This window comes from Ylistrum balloti, unplaced genomic scaffold, assembly GCF_031769215.1.
Source record: "Ylistrum balloti isolate Yb309-2 unplaced genomic scaffold, AGI_CSIRO_Ybal_v1 Utg370200, whole genome shotgun sequence".
Taxonomy (NCBI): domain Eukaryota; kingdom Metazoa; phylum Mollusca; class Bivalvia; order Pectinida; family Pectinidae; genus Ylistrum; species Ylistrum balloti.
In genome coordinates this window covers 697,299-721,906 of record NW_026782175.1, presented here as the reverse complement: position 1 = coordinate 721,906, position 24,608 = coordinate 697,299, and the positions used below count along the sequence as shown (strand labels likewise).

At 33.0% G+C, this 24,608-nt stretch overlaps 1 protein-coding gene across 1 annotated transcript; it reads right to left on the bottom strand.

The window, feature by feature from the left end:
- Window positions 1–2,547: 2,547 nt before the first annotated feature.
- Window positions 2,548–22,857, bottom strand: LOC132551479 (homeobox protein Nkx-2.2a-like). Its single transcript, XM_060215624.1, has 3 exons — window positions 22,790–22,857; window positions 11,522–11,774; window positions 2,548–3,311 (listed from the first exon to the last, which is right to left on the bottom strand). Exons 2-3 carry the CDS (start codon window positions 11,772–11,774, stop codon window positions 2,548–2,550), a joined length of 1,017 nt encoding a protein of 338 aa, XP_060071607.1. The 5' UTR covers window positions 22,790–22,857.
- Window positions 22,858–24,608: the final 1,751 nt, after the last annotated feature.

Genomic DNA, 24,608 nt, shown 5'->3' with positions numbered 1-24,608 from the left:
GTCGAGGAAAGAGCTTATGAGTTTACATTTAAAGAATCTGTGAGGAATATTACGAATTGTTGGAATATTACACGGAGGAGGTTACAAAACCAGGTGAAACCGAAATCTCAGGTGAAATAATTTTAATATATTTTCTTCAGTATTGGGAAATCGCCAAAACGTTACTACAATACCTGTGGTGGTTTTATTTTTCTAGTTTAATATCATGATAATGTATTGCACTTAGCCATGTTTCTAGGAGAAGGAAATCCGTCCCGATTTCATCCGTGACTTGATGTCATCTTTGTTACATTGTGACGTCATATATTTGCTGTGAAATATGGACGTCCATGTTATACCGAAATTAAAAATATGGAAGTAGTTTTCAAAAAAATGAAGCATTTAACCTTCCAAGCATGGTTTTCGTTCTGATCTGAGCGGATCACTTGAATTTCTTCATATGCAGTTTAGATAATTAAGTCTCGAAACGATAATATAAAATCACTCGCCTTTAAAAAAAATAGATAAAAGACCAGTATACTAGGAATAACTGACCTCTCACTTTATGTTTAATTGGAATAAATATGTTTTTGTCTGTTTCAGTGTATGGAATATTTGACCTTTCAGTCTGTAATCGTTTATAGTTTACTGATAATTTCTACTTTTTTGTCAGAGATGCACGATCGTGTATGAAGGACAGTGACATGTGTCACTAGATGTGTATGGATATAGTTTGCGTGAAATTTGTTTCAGCCACTTTTACAGCTAGCCCGTAATTAAAAGCATTGATATGCTCGAAATCTTCCTAGAGATGTCACGTGACTATTACGTCACTTCACCAATGTCATGTGATTATTGTGTTATATCACATGACTTCTGTTCTTGGTCGTATGGTATTACATGACAACTGTGTTATGTCATATGACTATCGCACTACATTATGTAACTTGTGTATTACGTCATGTAATCACTGCATATGTTGTGTCGCATATCTTCTGTGTAATATCACATGATTATTGTGCTGTATCACATGACAACTTTGTCAGGTCATGTGACCGCTATGCTGTTGTGCTGTTTTCTTCGTCCTTTGTTATATTTAGTGATGAAGAATTAAGTAATGAAAATTAGAACACGAATACTAAACAAACTTGTCATGATTTTCATTCGGAATCAATATAAATATAATATGACAAACACAATGACGTCACAGAAGAACATAGTTAATGAAGTTGATGTGTGCAATACAGATGGGAATCGGACAAACCTATAAAATTATCGTGAAAAAATTCTATAAAGCACTTTCGTTTAAATCAATAAATACACATTTCGCACTATTGAAAAATGTCATGTTAAAACATAATTCTGTCACAAGACAAGAGTTAAAAGCAAATCATTAATTGTCAAATCTTAAGCGATATAGCACTTTGTGCCAATTTTCTCAGTAACTAATCTATCGATTCTTTGAGATTTAGTTTGAAATTCACAATTTCTTTTGAAACACAGATCCTTTTTTTAATTCATGATACCAAATTTAGAGAACAAATTCCCCTTGATTAAAAACTAAGTCCCTGTCACAGGGAACTAATTCCCTTTGGTTAAAAACTAATTCCCTGTAGCAGAGAACTAGTTCCTGGTTGTAAGAGAACTAGTTTACTGCAGTTCAGAACGAATTCCTTGCGGTTAAGATCTATTTCTTTGTCGCAAGGAACTACGCCCCTGTGTACAGAACTAATTCTCTGTGGTAGAGATCTATTTCCCTGAGGCAGAGAACTATTTCCCTGTGGTAGAGATCTATTTCCCTGTCGCAAGAAACTACTTCCCTGCGGTAGAGAACTATTTCCCTGTGGTAGAGATCTATTTCCCTGTCGCAAGAAACTACTTCCCTGTGGTAGAGAACTATTTCCCTGTGGTAGAGATCTATTTCCCTGTCGCAAGAAACTACTTCCCTGTGGTAGAGAACTATTTCCCTGTGGTAGAGATCTATTTCCCTGTCGCAAGAAACACTTCCCTGTGGTAGAGAACTATTTCCCTGTGGTAGAGATCTATTTCCCTGTCGCAAGAAACTACTTCCCTGTGGTAGAGAACTATTTCCCTGTGGTAGAGATCTATTTCCCTGTCGCAAGAAACTACTTCCCTGTGGTAGAGAACTATTTCCCTGTGGTAGAGATCTATTTCCCTGTCGCAAGAAACTACTTCCCTGTGGTAGAGAACTACTTCCCTGTGGTAGAGAACTATTTCCCTGTGGTAGAGATCTATTTCCCTGTCGCAAGAAACTACTTCCCTGTGGTAGAGAACTATTTCCCTGTGGTAGAGAACTATTTCCCTGTCGCAAGAAACTACTTCCCTGTGGTAGAGAACTATTTCCCTGTGGTAGAGAACTATTTCCCTGTGGTAGAGAACTAATTCCCTGTGGTACAGAACTATTCCCCTGTTGCAAAGAACTATTTCGCTGTGGTAGAGAACTAATTGCCTGTGGCAAGGAACTATTTCCCTGTGGCAGAGAACTATTTCCCTTTGATAGAGAACTAATTCCATATAGCAGGGAACTACTTCCCTGAAAATTTTATGTTACCACCATCTAGTCTGAGGCTGCATCAAAGGATGGCTGTAACTAGGCAACACGTTCATATTGTTCATGTTCATGTTCATGTTCAAATTCATTGCGTTCATAGATCCCATTGAGTTATATGAACAGCTCATATTCATACTGTTCATCGATGTAGGTAAACTCGAGTTCATGGAATTATTCATTGTTAAAGAGCCCATAGGGTTCATGTTCATATTGCTCAAACTGCTGTTCATGTTCACGGAAGAGTTCATATTCGGTTGCATTGGTAGGGGTTCCTGGGATTTCACAATGCCGTTCATTCCAGGTTGGCATGGTTTGCCGTCCCGCACGAGCACAGGAACAGCCACACGCCTTGGAGACGGTAATGGGTTCAGATCTAGCCCCTTTTCTTGCCGAGACCTCTTTAGCTTATACCTATGATTCTGAAACCATATTTTCACCTGAACTGGCGTGAGTCTAATTATACTTGCTAGATGTTCACGCTCAGGGGCACTTAGGTACCTCTGTTGACGAAATCGCCTTTCTAGTTCGTACGTTTGAGCCTTTGAGAACAACACTCTGCGTTTCCTTTTCTTTTGGCCATCATTGTTATGAGATCCTTGCGAATCATCACCTTCATTGTCACTTAGTTTGTCACAGTCCTCGGAACTATTTAATTCGGATTTCACAGCTGTAATGTCATTATGTACAGTAGAATGATTCTCAGTCGTGGACACATCGCTGGAGTGATTCGAGTCGCTGGGTGAATTCATGTGGGGTAAACCTGAAGATGGAAATTAACACAGATCAGCAATGATAATACCAACGTATAGAAGGGCTATACAAGTTAATCAAGTCATGAAATGGACACACGTTTCTCTTCAAACCTGACACAACACCGACTTTTCTCACCTATGGCGATGGTTAGACTTCAACAATCAGTTAGGATAACAATCACTCTTTGATCGAGGCTTTCGCCACGGCTCGTTTTGATAGATGGACGATTTAATTAAATCAGTAAATAAGCCCACCCAACGCAAGTTTCGCTCTTACGATGTTAAGATAATGTTTTTATAAGGACGAAAATGTGTTATGGATAAATACGAAATCAGAATTTTACTACAAAGATCCCACAGCTCCACGCTAACAGTGTACTGATTTATTGAATTCACATAAATAGTTTTGTGTATTTGTATTATCAGGGAAAATTATTATTTATATATCTATATTACCACAATAACATTAAGATTTCAGTTTTATTCTTTCATGCATCCATAGGTAAAACGTGACATTTTGATAACCATATTGAAATATTATTTTTTTTTATCTTCGTTTAGAGAGTTTCATCATGGAAGAAAAAGGTCGGTATTTGCTGGTTTATTTTTAGAAAATGTGACTAATGTTTAAAATTGTCATCTGTTTAAGTGTTATTGTAGGTCTTCTATTGTCACGAATGATAAATAGATAACAGCATAACCATTTCTTTATTGAGTTATATTTTTGTCCTAACACTGAACATTTAATTTCCTCACATCAAAAAACAACAAGAAATACCAACATGTGAACCTAATCATATTTATATATGAAAACTAAAGGCATATATCATAAACCAAAACGGTTTCATTTTACTCCGTCCTGTTTCGATCCTAACCAGCTGTTTTAGATCTAACCTGAATATGGAAATTATCCTGTAAATCTCACAATGGAATATTAATGTGAACGGAAAAAAGTCCCCGAAGGAAAAACATATCTCGAAATTTGTCTAAAAACACTATATCTATCTTGAAATTGTTTAGAATATCCCTTTTTGTCTCGAATTCTTTGGCTACAGGTACCAAAATATATTCCGAAATCTAAAATCCTTTGTTCATCTGAAACTCTTAGTCTTAAAATAGCTCCATATATCTGCTTGGAATTACTCATACGTAAGACTATTTGTCTGAGAATTCTCATATCACAAAAACCAAGTTGTTCTCGAAATATTCGTGTAAAAATAGAAACCCTTTTAGGTAAAAAATTGATGTGCAGAACACAAAATATTTTACCAACATCACCTAAGCCTGTGGCGTCATAGTTTACATTAACAGCTATCGACACTATGTAAACACCGAACACATTGGGTAACGAAAGCGACTTCAAACATTGTCATCGAGATCACAGGTATCCAAGTCATCAAATAAAATTATAGCGTAACAAGTATTATTAAAGTTTGGATTTTATCAGAAAATGAATTTAAATGATACACATTTCACGCTTAATTGGTTTCATGGTTCATTTTATAATGGTTTCCGTTCTGATCAGAGTGGACGTCAAATATTATTTTGAAAGCATCTTGATCATTTAACGGAAAACCTCTCACAGATTTCCCATTAACAACGATAGCAGCTTGAAAGTGCGTTCACATAAACTCTGGCCATTAATATGAATTCATATTAGTGATGACCATCAGCGAGTTGCTGATTTTCCCTGTGTTTTGCATAATTGCCCGTAACATCATAACACATCCGTTGATCAGCACCGTAACATCATTTAAAATTAGTTTCCACCTTTTTGTTTGATCGTTGAAAACATTCAGGTAGGCTTTATCAGTATTTTGTGTGTTGTTAACTAACTTTGATTTTTAACCATTTCCGCGAAAAATGTTTATAAAATTTCTGTTAGATTATCGGTTTGATAAGTGCATGTTTTCATTTTCTTATCATGTGTTACAGTTATCTCGTATCAGAAGGTCTTACTAAACTGACAGACCAATTAAATCGGAATTATTCTTCCCTAGCTGATGCATCATAAATGTCGAAATATTGGAATACGTGATTCTGATGAAAACACAGGAGACTTTGTGTTGATGTATTTGGACACGAATCAAGGTATAGAGTGCATGAAAAACAATCAAGAAAACAAACACATATCTAAATGAAAGTAAAATATCCCGTCCGTTTTAACAGTAATTCATATTCTGTTCACAGTCAGGTTAAAATGATTATAAAACAGAGAAATAAAACTAAAAGGAAAGTGTAAATAATTATCAGATAAATTTCTTTTTGATCGGTCTAATTACAAAAAAGGAAAGATTTTACTTTAAATATCAATTCCGCATTCAGATATAAATGGATAAAGAACGAAAACAAAAATAAAATAAAATGGTTGGTTAAGTCGAAACGCAAAATAATAAATAACTTCAGCAGGATAGAATCGAGGATTGATTTGATTCGGGTAGGATATATAGCATTTTAACACGAAACAATAGAAAATGTAATGAAGAAGATCAAAATACCGAAAGAATCAATTATCATACAACCATTTTTCAGAGAGTAACTCATTTTTTGTATGAGAATAGAAAAAAACACTTAAATATATTAAAGTTTATGAATTTACTTGTTAGAAATACCAGGATGTAGAAGAATGAGATAAATGTACTATTATTTATAAAACTCACACTATTAGAGTACTTCACTATAATGAGCTTACTAACAAAATCTCCGGCATTGGGCGGATCAAAAATTAAATGTATCATCAAACTCAAATCGATATATTAGGATGAAGTTCTAAAGTGTTTTCCTTCTTTTTTTAAGATTTCCTCTCTATATGATAGACCATAATAAAATACCAACACTGAACAAACACAATATTCCACATATTAAAGATTAAATACAGTCTCGAATATCAAGAAATACAAGAGTACTTGTTACACCTGGTCACCTTTCACTTTTTCACTCTGTGTAAATCTTTCTTTTGTTCATATTTTACCCTAGTTTTATGGAATTTGAGTTTGAATTATGATTATGCTGACATGTTGTTTCTTGATAGTTTTGTTTATTTACACAATATCTTTGTTTGCATACATCATTTTATTTATTTTTAATGTAATATTAATATATTTTTTTTTATTTTTGTGGTCAATACACTACATAGAAATTCATACTGTAATAGTATTATGTGTCTGACACGTGAACGCATTTAAACCATCCATTTCATTTCAAGGTAAATGAGATAATCCATTTCTTTTCTCTGTTGTAGTTAAGAGGATTATGAGTTGAACTATAAATGTAGTTATATATTAATTTGATGGCGCTGCCTTTTTCTAATCATGTTATATTATTAGAAAGTGTGATAATGGCTAATTACCACCAAGACCACGGGACGTGGACTCTGATTAATGTAGCACCCTCTGAGAATAATCATTTTGTCAATTCCCGTGTCGACATAGTTTTTACGTTAATAAGATAGTCTAGTGATACGTGGAAAGGACCTAGGGCAACAAGGTGTTGTCCACAAAGATTTTAAGACTGACACCGACTAATCCCTTGAAGAAATGTTGGTTCTCAGCTATTTGTATTATCTTTTTAATATAAATGATATAAAATGATGAGTGTTATACAATTGTGTTATTTCAGTTTAGAAAACGTTAGTCGACTTTGTTGTTGCTTCTTATGTTGATGTTGTTATTGTTGTTTGTTGAAGAAGAAGAAGAAGAAGAAGAAGAAGAAGAAGAAGAAGAAGAAGAGGAAGAAGAAGAAGAAGAAGAAGAAGAAGAGGATGAGGAGGAGGAGGAGGAGGAAGTGATAGAGGCAGAGGACAAAAGAAAATGCAGAAAAAAAATCTTCAAAGGGATGAGACAAATAACGAAATGTTTTATTGTTTTTTAGAATACATTTGAATGTAGTAACAGAAATAAATGCAGACAGAACCTCGCATGACCCTCCATTTAAATACAATTTTACCATATGTTTCTGTCGTGTGATTCGGACTTTTTCTAAGTATTATGAATCAATTTTGTTTGATTTCGAGGTACAGGTAATGTGAAATTACGTAACAGCTGGTTAGGATCGATACACAAAAATATATTTACTCTGAGAGTAGTATCATAGTAGGCAGTACACGGCATCAAGCTGAATCAATACTATCAGAGTGAAAACAAATACAATATATACCAAATCCATCAACATGTTTGAAAATCAGCGCGATGCTTTTTAAATATTTTGTTGAACATGTCAGAAATAATAACACATGAAACATATATTTCAATAGCGAGAAATAAAATGAGCATTGCTCTTTCGTTTGTATCTGAGTTAAAATATCATATGTATAATTAATGTTTAATTTATTGAAAACTGAGTTTAGAATTTTGCTTATAAAATTTTTACTTCAGGTAATATTATGTTTAGGGTCCATAAAATAAAGATGTATGAAATATATCTTTAAATACTTGGTTAAAATTATCAATACAATTTTAACGGCAGTGTAAATATATTTCATGATAAGGAATTGTTTACCCGTCTCTGAAACCAACAATCCTCCAATGTTTTCAAATATTTGCAGGAGAGTTTTAAATTGTTTCGTCGTTAAAAATAAAGAAGTTTAAAATGACCTCTTTCAAAAGGAGGTTGGTCGTTCATGCTACATGTCTGTTTGCTGATCTTTTTAATATGGGTGGTCTTTCAATTTCGAAATATGCTCTTAACAAACAGCGATGTTCCCTTCTGATTTTCCCCGCCTATATCTTTCTTTTGTGAAAACATGAAATGCAAATATTTTATATGTGTGGAATATAACTCCTTTATTTGAATTAAATCCCTAATTCATCGCCCAATTAGAGACATACATTGTATCAGGTGACAAGCAATGATATCGGGATTGAGTCGTAATGACTTCTCATGGATTGGTAACACTTCCTCTCCTGAGGAGGCTAGACAGATGATAAACAAACACAAGTACATTGATCAGACACTACGGCCTAATAGCACGTATATGTTAAAACATACTTGTGCACAATCCTTAGTTCATGTCTTGAATTTTGCCCTTTTCTCTCTTAAGGCTGAATAGATTGGTAATGACTCTTTGGTCCTGTTTTGTTCATTTGTTTTAGCAGTTTATAGTGTTGTATTATCATATCACTTATATCCACGTATATTTGTTTTAATATAAATTTGTTAGGAAAGTTATGTAAACTAATATTGCATGCTTTAATTCTATCTTTGACAATTTTATTTATAAACTGTGAAAATTGAAATTGAAAGATATCTATACAAGTTTCCAAAAGGAGTATGTATATGATCTCCCATTTCAACATGTGTCCACAATATTCAAATAAATTTGAAAAAAAGTTATCTTCACATCACTAATGGAAACTTTAAGATGAAATATAGGTATAAATGTAATCAAATTATTCCAGTAAACCAGCAAAGTTAAGAAGAGTTTCAGTGATGGAAACTAAATCTGCTATTGAGATACGCATTTGTATACTATGGATACTGGTTTTGTATTTTATACTAGCTTCCTTATATTTAAAGTATATATGGTACAAATGTACTTATTAATGTGTAACAATAAGTAACTCGTGCAATATGGTAAATATCATCAGTTTCTTTGACTGTTTTATCTTTTTAAAAACTACACCAAAGAAAAAATTCGAAATCGATGAATATAACGTTTATCCAAAAGAATATTTCTTTATATATATATATATATATCAATGATGATATCAAAAATCAAGAACTGAAGGTTTTTTTTATGTTAACGGTATAATGTATTTGATGTTTGGCAACACTGACACTGCTATGGGAGTAGTTGTTTACTTTGTATTTTATCATCATTTTTTAATATTTTTAAATCATGCGAGTATTTATTTCATCATTAAAATGAAATGATAGACACTGTATTTTAACTGTAATACAGTTTTTTAATACTTGTGTGAAATCCTAAATCTTAGTAATATACAGTCTTAATATCTCTAAATAGCGATCATCTTACAAGTAGTTCTTTTTATTTTGTATTTTATTTAAAGGAAAACAATTAAGGTACGATTATTTTCTTCTTCCTTTGTTTTAAAACTACGTGGTCTAAATGTTCTGAAATGAAATTCCATCCAAACATCTCCATGATTTAGAAAGTTAACTGAGCCATGACCAGATCTTTCAAACGATAGTTAACAACTGTTATCGCAAAAAAAAAAAATCAGGAACTACAAACACATGCTAATTTACACCAAAATTTATCAGCTATGATTTTTATAGGTTTTAAGTATTAGTGGTATACCATTCAAAGTCAGTTTAACTTTATTAATCTGACCTTTACTGGACGGGGCAGAAAAGGTGTCTTCAGGTCATACCAGGTATGAATCCACAAACCGGGTCTCGTAAATATACTCGATATTGTTTACTGTTGTTCTGAGTAAACAAGTGCCTAGTTAATTATACTGAAGCGGTTTTAACATGATTTACATATGCAATCTTACTACTCATGTATAACAAATCCAATCTGAACCCAGTAGTACAACATCTACCTATTTTTATCAATGATATCATTTTTCTTCGTTAGTTATCACCAAAAAACAAGGTAGAGGATATACGGAGTCCCATCTATTGACCAACCCGATGTAAATAATGAAGATCGGACATTTAAATTTCTTAATTTACTAATTAACACATTGTACGAACTGATTTAGAAATTTACGTTTCTGATCGTACTATCTCACGCAATACCTATAGTCTATAACACTGCCGTATTTACTTTCTTCCCTTCGTTAGATAGCGTATGATCCCATAGCAAATACTAGGCGATTATAAACCCTGTGATATCAGATCTAGATAAATGGCGATGAACTTCAAGTAAAGCCACGACAAACAAAGTCATGTCTTGAATCTTAAACACTTCGCGTTGTCCTTGAGATGTTAAGAACAAACTACAAATTATTCAGTCGAAAACAAGACGAAAAATTTGTATTTCACTCTTAACATTACAAAAACTTAGAAATATGAATTTTTTTTTCTGTAAAATTTCCTATAAGGAATTATGAAAGATACATAAGTGAATAGCACATTTCAATGGTGTAGTCAAATAATGAATAAAAGTTTATCTAGGATCCGCTTGGTCCTCTTGGATTCGTCAATGATGCAAGAGATCTCACGAGCTTAAGTCTATAAGGCGACTTTGAAAAATCCCGTAGAAGATGCCCTTTCCGAATAATTCAATATATTTTTTTAGTTTTCAATATCTGGTATGAAAAGAACGTCAAGTATATGTTTTGTTTGTGATAAACGTTACTACTTAAGTAAAAAGTATGATAACCTGTTACATTATTGCAAACAGTCATGTATTTGTCTTTAACAAAATAAGCAATATCAAAATATATAAACATATCAAGAACAGTAAAGGTTTTGTTTAAATGAATGATACATCATCTTTATACAGTCAACCAAGCGAGGTAGGCATTTTTAAATCAGACACTTTATATATAACTCCAGAAAACCTTTTGGATATATAGAACAGGTAAAGCAATCACTAGCTTACCTTAGTATAATTCCGGGACTATAACCAGATGATATATTGGCCAATACAAGGTCTACCGCAAGGAGTGTCAAGTGTAATACCTTTCACCAAATATTTCTTAATTCTAGAGTTGAAATCCTGACATCATTACACGATTACTATCCGGAGTCAAGCGTTCTTTATGTGTACTTATCATTGAGAAGAAATCTAGTTGTCATTAAAGATATATATTTTTAACTGATCAAGTTATAGTTAGTTGTTTACAATGAATATATTACTTTAACGTCCTGCTCTATTTCTTGGAAAAGTGAATAAAATATTTGCTTTTAACGATTTCAAATATCAATAAATAAGGTTAGGTGATGATTATTTTACATTATTAGGATATTTTCTATCAAATCTTAAACGTTGACAATGTATAGATAGTAGAAGAATAAATATAACACAATTTTATGCACAAAAGTAATAAATGATTAATTGTCAATCTATTTTTTACGCATCATACGTGTAACTAACAAATATATATTTCGGAGTGTTCTGTTCGTATCTTCCTTCCTTCAAGATTATAAACAGTGAAATTTAAAGATTTGATCTTTTTTCCGTGTCGGTATTAGAACCTCAAGATATCTACTTCATCACGGTATTAATTTTAGAGTGCCTCTTCCTTGTTAAAATTTCTACCAAATTTAACATTATATCATTTATTAAACAAAACCGTATACTTACTAGTATAATGCATGTGTTCGTTAGTTTGGAGCCAGCGTGTATATGGATTATCGTTGTCATAGTATCCGGTGACGGATGGTAGGTCCGGTACTTCCGGGACCGTAGGGATAGACAGTAGGGTGGCGCTGCTGACAGTGGTAGGGCCCCCGGGACTCAGGACAGTCTTTCCTTTAGGTAGATCCAGTATGTCCTTCACGGAAAAGCTACTGCTTGATTTTGCCCCTCCGTTCATTTCTTGTAGATGCGAGTCCATCTATGTGTGAAAATTGATTTTATGCTAAGATTATAAATCCGTGCACACTCAAACATGTAAACTGGCCACTTAAAGCTTCTAAATTGCCTCTTACCGATCCACGCATTGAATTAAGAACTCGTGTAAGCGTAATGGTTTCAGCTGTCAACTTCGGAATGACATCTTCACACAAAGATCTATTTTCAAAACAATTAAGAGGGTGGAATTAGGGTAGGTGAACCTTTATCAAGAGCAGGAACCACATTTGATCCACTACCCGTATCTCCTACATAGACGATTGGTGGGACTGAGACTGGACACGCCCTCTCGTGTTATCATTGTAAACAGAGGGGGCGTGTCCAGACTGTGTGTTAAATCGATGGGAGTCCATGAGAGATCGTACACACACTTGACAGGACAGCGAAGAAGCTAGTACTGAATCAATGTACAACTAATTTTTCCGATAAACAGCGCTCTTTTTCAAACAATTGTTCTCACTGCTGCCACTTGGCTTAATAACACAAAAACAAAATTAAAACTGAACAAATCAATAATTAGGAGGCTTGTGTATATGTATACTCTGAATTGTATAAATGAAAAGAAAACAAATATGAATGTATTGAGATAGGCATGGCCACTTCACGGGTACTTCAAAGGCCACTCTGAATGTTAGCATAGGAGTACAAACGACTGGAGCGATGAAATAAGCTTATCAAATACACTAAAAGACCCCAACAGATTGATACTTATTATATAGAACAACTAGTGTACATTACACTTTATATGGAGTGGTTATTTCATCCTTTAGCTTCAAGTAGAAAGGCTTTACTTTCAACCAAGCTGATAATTTAAACAATACAATTGGTAAGTTATCACTATCGGGTGAAGAGGCAGGCTAGCTAACTTGTGAGTGTTTGTACATACACACGGTGTCAACAACAATCAAACTCCATACTGGAGATGTCTAGTAGCTTTAACGAGATGCTGTTGGCACACAAGAATGAATCGAGTTTGATTTTAAAGAGGAGCAGATGACCTCTAGCTTATGATGTCATATCATTTCAAAGGTTTCTTCATGACAGTTTGGACCATTTCAGATTTTCTACATCATTGACCATAAGGAAAGTCATCTTATAGATAATTTAGGTTACAGTGTATAAACAATATATTTTTTTTATAATTCACTTCGAATTTCATTTGGTTTCATAATGATGTAGTGTCATAGGAAATACTATTACAGGGAGAAATATTAACAAATTTTGGATAAATAATAATTTGTATATACTGACAGTGATGATGGTTAAATACTAATGATAGATTTCAACACGTTTAAGATTATTTTTAAAAATGAAAAAAATAATTCTTCAGAAAAGACTTCCATTGCTCTGTCACCTCATACCATTAAATACTAAGACAGATATCACCCAGTGAGCTGTAATACTTTATATCAGTATGCAATCACATTAGCAAATATGTCAAAATTGTGCTTCTGTGAAATCGCACCGATTCATCTAGCATTATCCCTTCCCGTAATAATCGTTTTAAAAGTAACACGATTTATATATTATTTATTGTCATAACACACTTAGCTGTTACTAACCCCCACTTCTATCCGTTTTATAAAGTCACAAAATGTACAGATGTGTTTAGGTCTTTTCGCATTTTTACAGCCAATAAATGTCAGTACAATTATTACAAACATACACTGACGTTACGGTTAGGTATTAACGACGACTGAGAAACTAAGCTCAATATGAGCAATGATTACGAGAATTTTTTTAATTTTCCTTTGTATTTGTGCTTTTTGTATATTTTTTTTTTGTTTTGTTTTTTTTTTCTTTTGTTTGGGATGAGGGAGGGTGTGTCACCCAATCGAGCCACACATATCAAGCTACGTAACAATAGAAATATGGAATATTAGGTTGTGTTAAATGTAATTTAGGTAAAACATATTGTTGATCAAAATAACTTACAGATGATATATTTTACAGATTGGTCAGATTCACAAAATATACATTAGTTTTGTATGTTGGACAACCAGAAAAAGAATTAAATTTAAGATGCAATACCTTTTTATCTGAAAATAATAAATAAATAAATAAATGTTATATATATCTTGTATTTGTCTCATTCGTAATAATCAACAATTTAATATTTTCAATAATTATGATAAATGGTCAATTGGTACAAGAAACCCGTAGTTCTTCTGACATCTGTACATTCCCTGTGCGATTTCATTCGTATTTAATTAACTGAAAAGATTTCTGTACCAAAGATCAATAACATTTCACAGTCAGCATTGTCAGACAAAGATTCATATTTCATCCTAATCCACGTCGTGTTGAGATATCTCGAACCCGGAGTAGCCGACAGCTATTAACTCCCATCAGGTCATGAGTCTCCAGGTATTATGTTATTTATTGAAACAAGTTCACAATTTAACATGTTATCACCATACGGGCAACTGACTTCGTGTAAATAGTCGAGGTAAAACGTTATCTTAGAGCTGTTTAGGCAGAGACAGGTCAATAACTATTATCTCGAGTTTTATAACACTCGTATTAAGTAAATGAGATAAGCGATTGAAATGAAATACTAAGTAGTCTCCAAAGGTTTGTATTAGCTCATACATCGATCCATCCGATACATCCGCCAAGACTGGAGAACTCGCTGTGCTAATATTGTATGAAACAAATGTAACTCAGACCACAAACGTGGAGGGATTCTCGTCAGCAAACAGAAAAGAAAAAAAACACATTACATATAATTAATTGATAAAGGACGTGACCAAAATTGGAAACACTGCAATAAAACGAAATTGGAAAAAAATTGATAATTAAAGACCAAAAAAAAGGGTGATGGGGAGATATTGAAACAACTCATATTTTACCTAACCCTGAAATCCAAAGGAACGTTTCAGGAGTGTGGCGAAATTAGGCGACGTAAGTTGCTGACGTTAAGAAAACGAATCCTTTTGCAGAGGAATATTATTCACATTGTAGTTGTTTGGGCAGCTTATCAAATAAAACAGCGTATGCTGGTATATTACTACCAAGAAAATGTAAACAAACAAAGGTAAAATCCGCCAACGATAGTTTTGCATTAAATGGCAACATATTCGCATACCTGGTTATACTAACAAGAAGTTGCGATATCTTAGAATCTGTAACTCAAACAGCTTTGTTTTAAAATATTATTTATAGTGTAATCATATATAATTTGAGCTCTTCAATAATGTTCTCTCTCAGAGGATGAATTCATTATAGTCATGTATGTCAATTATCAAGCTATGGTAACGACGCGGTCGATGCCAGTATTTTCAATGAACATTTAAACAAAACCTGTGACAAGAAATCACCCTAAGAAAGTTGGTTAGGTGGTCTCCTATTCCAGGTCTAAGCACAAATTGATAAAAATAACCAAATACAAACAATAATTTAGATCAAAAATTGGTGAAACGAAAAAAAAAACCGAACAAAAAAAAATACAAGGGATTTTCACTGAAGAACTGCAACATTTCAATCGACATGTATGTAAATCCAACTAAGTTATGTCACATTATCAAATGAGATTTACAACAAACATCAACGATTCTCTTACTTAACATTATCTGATTAAGTTAGATCATCGTGATGCCTTTTTTTGTTCCAATAGTCTTCGCCAGTCTGCATTTCCCGAAGCCTTGTACTGAAAGTTTTTTTCATCAGCTTTATGTTGACACGTTATAGTGGGATCGTGATCATTGGAACGAGGAGAAGGAATATACTATGTAGAAATGGGGAATTATCATTGTTAAGTAGAAAATTGTCCCTTTTTGTTGCCTTTTTGATGTAGTAGAGTTAAAACTGATTTCTGATTTAATTGGGTATATATTTGATTAAAATAATCAGAACTTAAAACCAGAACGTTTTATTAGTGGTCTTTGAACTTTAACTGGGTGTTTTTTCAAGTAGAGATTTCCAGTTTTAAATAACAAATAACAACATGCAATATTTCAGTAATTTCATCTTTAAGACATGAACAAATTATTTTCTTAAAAATATAACTCGCAGCTTACGATAAATTATGATGTGATAAATTACATTTACTTCTAATGTAATTTTTCATGTTTTCATTGGCTACATTATGGAAGAAGTTAGAACTAGGCAATATTTATAACATACTAAATAAGAGACGAATGTTAAAGTCTACATTTTCTATTTTTTTTTTTTTTTTTTAATTTTGATGAAAGATATTTTGGTATTTTTCTGTTTGATTTATTTTCAAGATAGTTTTTTAAATATCTCTTTTTTTATTCTTGAACACCGCGAAAAAACTACTTCTCGAAGATGAGAATCATTACAATACATTTTGTGAACCGTTTCGAGTAAGATTCCCGGTTTTTGACATACCAAATGTACTGTGGGACTAAGGTACTGTGTCAAATATTTGATAAAGCTAGCAATCTTTAAGACAAAAAAAATAGTGTCTATTTTATCATGATCACCAAAAATTAAAAAAAAAAAAAAAAACGAACAAAAGTACAGATTTCAAGTCATCTTTATGGACAAGTTTCGGAAAAATTCCATGTCATGCTTTCGTGAGTCAGTTTTCACCTGCCTGTAGTCCCCAGTGTGACCTATAGTTGGATGAGAAAGTATTGCTTACCCAGGAAAGCTATACTGTATTCTCTTAGATTAAGAAATATACCCCATACTGATCCGTCACAAACTTAGTGAAATCTTCTTCATACAACCGTTTAACCACACTAAGCTTTTAAATCGTTTCTATTATAGATAAGCTCCACGAGGAACCTACTACATTACAATAGACACCCCTTTGAAGTGTCCTCTGCCTATATGGCTGGTAACCAAGGTATGTTGTAACTTTTTTGTTTTGGTCATGGCTGCACGCTCCGCCATCAAGTTTTTATCAGAGTTTAAAAGACGGTACAACCTTTACAGGTAAGTGACAAACAAAGTAGGATACAGCCAACCAACGTCACAGTCTGTTATAAATCTATCGTCCATTTACAACGATGTAATGCCATAGTTTTATGATTAGCAAATATCTCATTATAAACTTTACCGGCAGACGACGCCGAAATTGGAATATGACACCATCTGTTCAGCAGGAACGTTTACCTTCACGATGAACAAACACGTGGGGCTATCAAATGGATATTGGTTTATCAGTTCCGCTATTGACACGTTTACTAAAACACCTACAAATATTTTCTCCTCCCAGGATACTTTTCACACACATGTCGAGATGTCTTCTTGAGAAAGTTTTTGTTTGTAAAACTGCAGATATGGTTTGTAATCTGTATAAGACCCCTCTACGTAGTTACTTGACAATTCATCCTACAGATAATTTAAAACCTGTGTAGTTACTAGCAACTTAACGTTTAAAGAAAAAGACGACCTGAACTGAAGAGGCACTGGAACAAAAAAAAAAAGACGACAACGTTAACCGAGGAGAAAATACTACTAAAACATAAAGGGCTAGGACATGAACTTCAGATGCGCTAGTACAGAAACGACAACGTGCAAGAAAAAAAATCAAAGTGAGCCGAAGAGGAACTAGAACAAAAAAAAGTCAATAGTATGAACCAAGGAGGCGCGAGAACAAAAACAAGAAGCAAATCTCAACATGTCAACATAATCATAGTCCAAACACAAATTCAACAAAACTTGGACAGAAAAAAACTAAATACCAACATGGCAACATAAGCATACTCCAAACTCAGATTCTATAAAACTAGGGCTCAATATGACCAAAAGAAAGAGTTACATGGAGACTCCTGAAAAATGCAAGTCCATGTACCAAGTACAGCATAAAGAGAGCAAATATAATGACATATGATACGATAGGAAGTGGGAAGGAAGAGCGAGAAGTGGCAAAGTGGCCGAAAACTTATAATCAGGAATAAAGAGGTGATCAATTAAGTCTAGCAATCAAATGAAGTTGTAGAAACACTGATGGTCACAGTAATTCCAAAGATGGAATCATTCTCCTGAAAAACTGGTGAAATTATAAATGTATTAAATATCTAACAGTTAACCTCCTTTATTCTAACACAATTGTATGATATTCTGTCGTAACTATACTTTCACTTTGATAAAATCATAAAAATTATAATACCAAGTAGGTAATTTAGAATATAAATAAAAATATATTGATTCATTCTGGATGGTAATATTTGTCATATATAATTTGGTAGCAAACTGTGGGATTTTTTTTAAAGATATAAAAACAAAGAATTTGAGAAATGTTGATCACGTGTGCCTCTAATGACCAAATAACGTCTACCATTATTGAATCACCGCGAGACCTAATTTATTGCCTTATATTGGACAATTATATTACAGAGATGTTTTGATGTTCTATAAAGTATTTAATACGTTGTCTTATTAGACTAAATATTTTTCTAAATCCAAGTTTCGGCATGTTCGAGATAAGGAATACCCATTATTTGAATGTAAAATAGAATTAAATCATAGTTATTCCTTCTTTTGAAAAGGCGAAATTGAAATCGTCAATCTTGTACCGGGATTTTACTTGTGCAATATTGGCTTATGCGTTGACAATTAAAGGACGAATGGAAAATTTACAATGACATGTGCATTTCATGTTTGTCATGAGTTTACAGTTGGGCACCTGTCAAGTTTAGACGACTGTAACTCTCATGAGTCATTTATAAACAAATAAAGCAACGATCGTCGGCAAATAAGGCGACATGTAAACTGAAGCAGACATTATGTTTGTGAAGTGTACTTGGTGACCAAACTAGCCGAAACCAAAACTAAAAAAAGTACGAACAAATAGTTTATAACTTGTAAAAATAAGTCTGTCGTGATACTGCTCTTTTCGATTTAAAATACCACTTTTTATGGTTATTTTTTTCTTTTGCTATAAGCCAACTTATTCGTGAAGATGCTAGCTAAGTTTATAATGTTAATCACCGAACGGTTAATTAGAAAGTAAACAGTTGCTACATGAAGAATTTCAATATCGGAGTTATCTAGTTCTGATTCAATAAATCATCTTTATTGACATAAGATATTTATCTACCTGTTCCATCATTTTATCTTGAAGTCCAGTATCGTCTTCATTGACATCAATTGGTTTACTGAAAGAAGGTTAAGAAATATAAAATACATGTATCTATAAACATGTAGCCTTTCGCCAAAACGACTAGGGTACAATTCACCAATTGTACGTCTAAAGGTATGGGGTTACCTCCCCGAACGCATGGGTTTTCCCGGATACTCCGGTTTCCTCCCACAGCAAGACTTCTCGCGCACTTTCACGAGATGTTTGCTGCTATTTGAAGATTTATGTAATTCATTTTATCTGATAGGAGTCACAAACCAGTACATTCACTGAACATATTTATATAAACTGTGAAGCAGGAACTCGATATATACAGATTTAGTGAAACTTAACTAACGTGATCATCATTCCAAAGTTTTCAAACAAATATAGAACTATTTGAATAAATTCCAAACTACAGATAGATAGGTTTCTCTTTCGGACACCTAGGTATGACAGACAGATAAATGAATACCACTGCGTCCATTTCAGTTCTAGAAACTAACATATGTGTCTATATCGTTTAACGGTTAGATGGCAAAGGTCAAGACACCAGGCAAAGCTCCCCGACGACCAAGATCAATACAAAAACACGGCATTTCATGTCTACAGGGATCTTCTGCTCTCTGGGGTAGTTTGTAGCTCTTTAATCTTGACCTATAACCTCATATACCCTACTTCGTAAAGACTTTTATCTTTTAGTGTTTTATCAGTGTGGTGACATTGTAGACGCCACCGAAAATCATTACAAGTGTGCCATTTAAGGAGCAGATGTTTTCCAAACTCCTCCAAATCATTGGCCTTTGTGATTTAGTGGGATTTGTCACTTTATTTGATTGGGTGGTATCTTGCCGCTTGTGGGACGGCTTCTCCACATGATGGTATTTAAAGTCACGTCAATATTTGCAGTTTGTTTCTTTATTATAAACATTGAGACTTTGGTCGTTCCAGGTGGTTTGAAATATTATAAACAATCACCTGGACTGTTATAATGCATGTTTTGAATTCAATTATTCATCAAATTCGTGTAATAACAAATATTTGTGATAGTTATAGAAAGTGTGATAATATTTCACTTCACAAATAATATGCAGGGAATAATTCTGCCGGATTGTTCCTTTTTGACCCGTTGGTAAATTCACCCGATCTCTGATATCAAACATTAATCATTTCAATTTTCACCCTTATGACATAGTACAAAATATGCAAAAGTTATATAATGACATTTTTACATGAAATAATTTGTTATATTGATATCACTTAGATATGATTTACTTCTTTGTTCGATAAGAAGCTACAGGTGTTTAGTGTTCGTTCTTTGCCTGTTGGTTACGTTGTTGTAAATTTTGTTCTCATTTGGGAATATAGCAATACCTATTTGGATTGCCAAGAAATTACATGGCGATTGACGTCGTTTAAGCAGAAGACGTTTACCCTTCCGAAACACCTGGTCTTATTTTCCTTGTACTTTTTCATTGGTCTCCGTGAAAATCTTAAATTATATGATATTTTGCGCCAGTTTTATGGAATTTGTATTATGATTCTGTTCACATGTTGATATGTCCGTGTTTTTTTCTACATCTATATGAATTAATGTTTGCAGATGGGTACAGACCGAAACTTTGATCTCGATATTAATCAGTATCCAATTGCATTTATAGGTATTTACCCCTGAGATAAGTAGTAACGTCATAAACATTTTTTTTTTGCAAGCTTGATCAAAATATCTAATGAACATTTATTAGTTGTAAAAACAAGTTTAATATCTGTTATTATGAAAGGGGTAGAAAGCGCTTCTCCATTTTTGCTTTGACTGTTATTTCGAAACGTGTAATTCACAAGTTTTCCTTATATTTAGCACCAATGTTGAGTCCTGAATTGGTAATATCACTGCAGGGTTTAATGACTATTTACTCTTCTTTTCTTTACTTTTTATCGATCGATACCAATACGATCGATTACCTAGTTTTACTCATACTGATTTTGTAGTTGTGATGTTATGGATATCGATACAATTATTTGATACAAATACAAAAGTTTTCAACATTAGGACATTTAACCTGATACAAACACAATGAACATTAGTGATAAAAAGAACTTAAGAATGAAACATAGCATTAATGTAATTATCATAAAATAATACTTTGTGGTTCCTTAACTAAACGGGTCTAATATTTCGTGGTTGCCCCGATTATAAATACATTTATTTAGTTCACAGAAATTTCGCCCTTCTCTTTTAATTAGTATACATAAGTACAAAGATATACAACATACATTTGTAGATGATAAATTCGTTTTTAAACATATAAAACATACCATCTTTAACGATCGTATTTCCCCCGAAATTCAATCCTCTATGAATATTACCTAGCATACAATGTGTATTATTATAAAGTAACACACCTCATTTATTTTCATATTTACCAGTTACCGTACCAATTCAGGGCAATAATTCTTATTCCTGACGATTTCATTTAAATTTTTTAAAGTGTTGTCTTGATCTGTTATTCTTACTCTCTTGAGAACTGTTAACCCACTATATAAGACATAACCAAACACCTTTGATAAGATGATGCATTAATTTTTATATTGATTTTAGAACAAAACATGTGTGTTCCCATTATAAGAAAATAAGAGAAAATATTACAAAAATTCTTGACATAACTGAACGCAAACAAAAAGATCTGTTCTGACAGATTTTGCAAGATAAAAAAATCTTATATGGTAATATTTTTACATCGCAGTATTTTCTTTTATCAAAACTCTACCGTATATATTACGAAAATACATATGTATTAATGTAGCATTTCAGTTTATCAACAAATGTATATGACACCAAATTGAACGTCATGTCATCAGAATGTGGGATGACGACGTTACATTTCAATTTATGAACAAATATTAATGACACCAAATTGAATGTCACGTCATCAGAATGTGAGATTATGACGTTACATTTCAATTTATGAACAAATGTTAATGACACCAAATTGAATGTCACGTCATCAGAATGTGAGATTATGACGTTACATTTCAATTTATGAACAAATGTTAATGACACCAAATTGAATGTCACGTCATCAGATTGTGAGATATTGACATCAGTAATGATTGGAATAATGCGTTACAACACTGATAAAGAGTAAATCCGAACCTATCGAACAAGTCGAATCTGAGACAAACAATAGATGAAAGTCTACACTAGTGTCATATGAAACTCATGCAAGGCCTTCTCTGCTATATTGTAAAATCTTGTATATCACAATAATTCCACAAGAGACACACAAGTGAATAGCACTTATCAATACAAACTAAGAACTAGACATAAAAAAGCTAAATATTGGACTGTAATACACAGCTGTTTCGTCCTTCTATGACTAGTCAGCGATGCTAAGGACCTATACAACTAAGGGAAATCAAAAATGGTAAAAAGTAATGTCACAATCTAGATCGGGAGTTACATTAGGCCCATATATCGATACATACTTCCTGATAAGCGTCACATTCATTTCCAATATTAACAGCAGATAAACAGTGGATGATGAGTAAATACTTGTGATATGTGGTAGATAATACCATCAGTAAAGAAGTTAAACCGAAAAATGCTAATTAGTATTCATAACAAGAAAAAAATAATAATTTTAAAAATCAAAGGTTAACAAAATTTCCAATAAATAAACATGTAAATTTTAACAGTCATTATTTTAATTTTAGGTTTATGCTTAATAAATTTAATTTATCATGATTACACGCGCAATATATCATTTGGATTTCTGACACGCGCGTTAATTGGAAAGAAGACAATCATTACAGGCTGTATTAGATTAGCTTCAACTGAAAACGTTCCTAAATCGTTACTCATTGTACAAAACTCCATTACAATATCATCAAATTATGACGATCTCATTTCACGGCATCCGCAAACAAAGCGAATGAGAACTTGCTGACAATTTAACACCTACCTTGATAGATTCCGCTTAAATGAAATCGACACGAGTTATGTGATAAAGCCGTGGCTTCGCACGTTTTCCTCTCTTATCATCAATGAAATAGATATACTCTTCGGTACTCTTTGATGTCCTTTCCTACAAAGAGTAGTGTAATGTTTTCATCCTTAGTTCACTTTACTGATAGTAGAGAGTACACGCCCCAGTCCACCCCGGATAGATCAGAATACAGTTGACATTTTGATGTATGACATGTTGACAGAGAAATACGGATTTACAAGGAGAAAGAGCTCGGAATGATAACGCTTATTTACAATGGGTAATATAGTCTATAAGTCTACACAAACGTAAGGTATCGCTCGTGTGTCGATAGACAGCGACAGAAGTGTGTGCAAAATTGCAAAGTCATTTAGTAAGCCGACTGTCCAGTCAGAACTGCAAATTCTAATGGTGATTCCATAGTACCGATATGAAACATCAAGAAAATAACAACCGGTCAACATAATCATAATCCAAACTCAAATTCCATTAACCTAGAGCAAAATATGAACAAAAATATCTACACGGAGACCGCTGAAAATGTACAAGGTTAGTAATACAAGGTGTTCCAGAACAGTAAGCGTCTTCTGTAAACCTTTGTCATTTCAATCTTGTAGTATTCGCCGATACCTCGAACGGATTTGAAATCTAAAGGAAGTTATATCACTCAAAAAACAATGTGCTAATTGATCCTGGATATTTTTTTCATTTTTAAAAGATGGATTTTAATTTGATAGTCTCATTTATGGCTATACGTCTATATGATATGTATGTCATATCACATTTCAAAAATGAAATACCAACAAAAAATGGTATTTCAAATTCAAATCAATAAGGGAAGGGCTGTAAAGATTATTTCCCTGCACTCGTACTAGTATATGTGAAACCTTTTAATTTTTTTCTATTTGTCATTAAAGACAATTGGCTATTTTTGTGTGCTGAAGTCGTGATTTTTAATCTGACATGCAAATATACTTTGCATAAAATGAAGCAATTTACAATCAACATTTAAAAAAAATGGTTAGGTTTGTTCAGCTTTGTAAAGTCACATGTCAATACCGTAGTTTGATTTGTAAGCAACTTAAACCTCAAACAAAAAATGCAAATACTAATAATGTACTTCTGGGATTTCTACTAGATCTGGTCAAAGATGATGACTGAACTAAATGTAACTGTGAGTATATTTTGTGAAATATGTTATGCAAGTTAATTATCATATATATATTTTCCAAGGGCTTGGTAACACTTTAAAATACTACCGTTAAATAGTTAATTTTCGTGAGGGATTTATTCACGAATTTATATATCGACAAAACGATAAAATTTGACATTGATTTTCATACTTGCGGTTTCATGAACAAGATTTAATAAGAAAATAAAATATCAACAAAAACGTATAATTTTCGGAAACCATCAAATTTGAGTCCCAGGAAAAGATATGATTTTACAGAATACGAAATCAAGAAATGAAATCATGATACTTCGTTGAATAACGTAAATTGCTTCATTACTCCTCACTAAAAGGAACGAAATTGCAGAAGCATATGCCTCCTTGTAGTTAAAAATCCTGAAAATGCAGTGAATACAGTATAATTAATATTTGTAACATGTGCTTATCTAATACATCATTTCTCACCATTACCCTTACACTATTTATCAATAGCATTATCTACATAACAGCACATTTATATATCATCCAAACCAATGTATTTATATTACAAACGGGTAAACTGTTATATTTGCTACCATTTCTGTTACAGATAAAGAGACATTACTTTGATGCTTGTGTGGTCGA

Coding starts and splice junctions, on each gene's coding strand:
- LOC132551479 (XM_060215624.1), bottom strand. CDS start 11,774: ATGGACTCGCATCTACAAGAAATGAACGGAGGGGCAAAATCAAGCAGT. Junction 3,312..11,521: donor CGAACACATGCATTATACTA/GTAAGTATACGG, acceptor TTCCATCTTCAG/GTTTACCCCACATGAATTCA.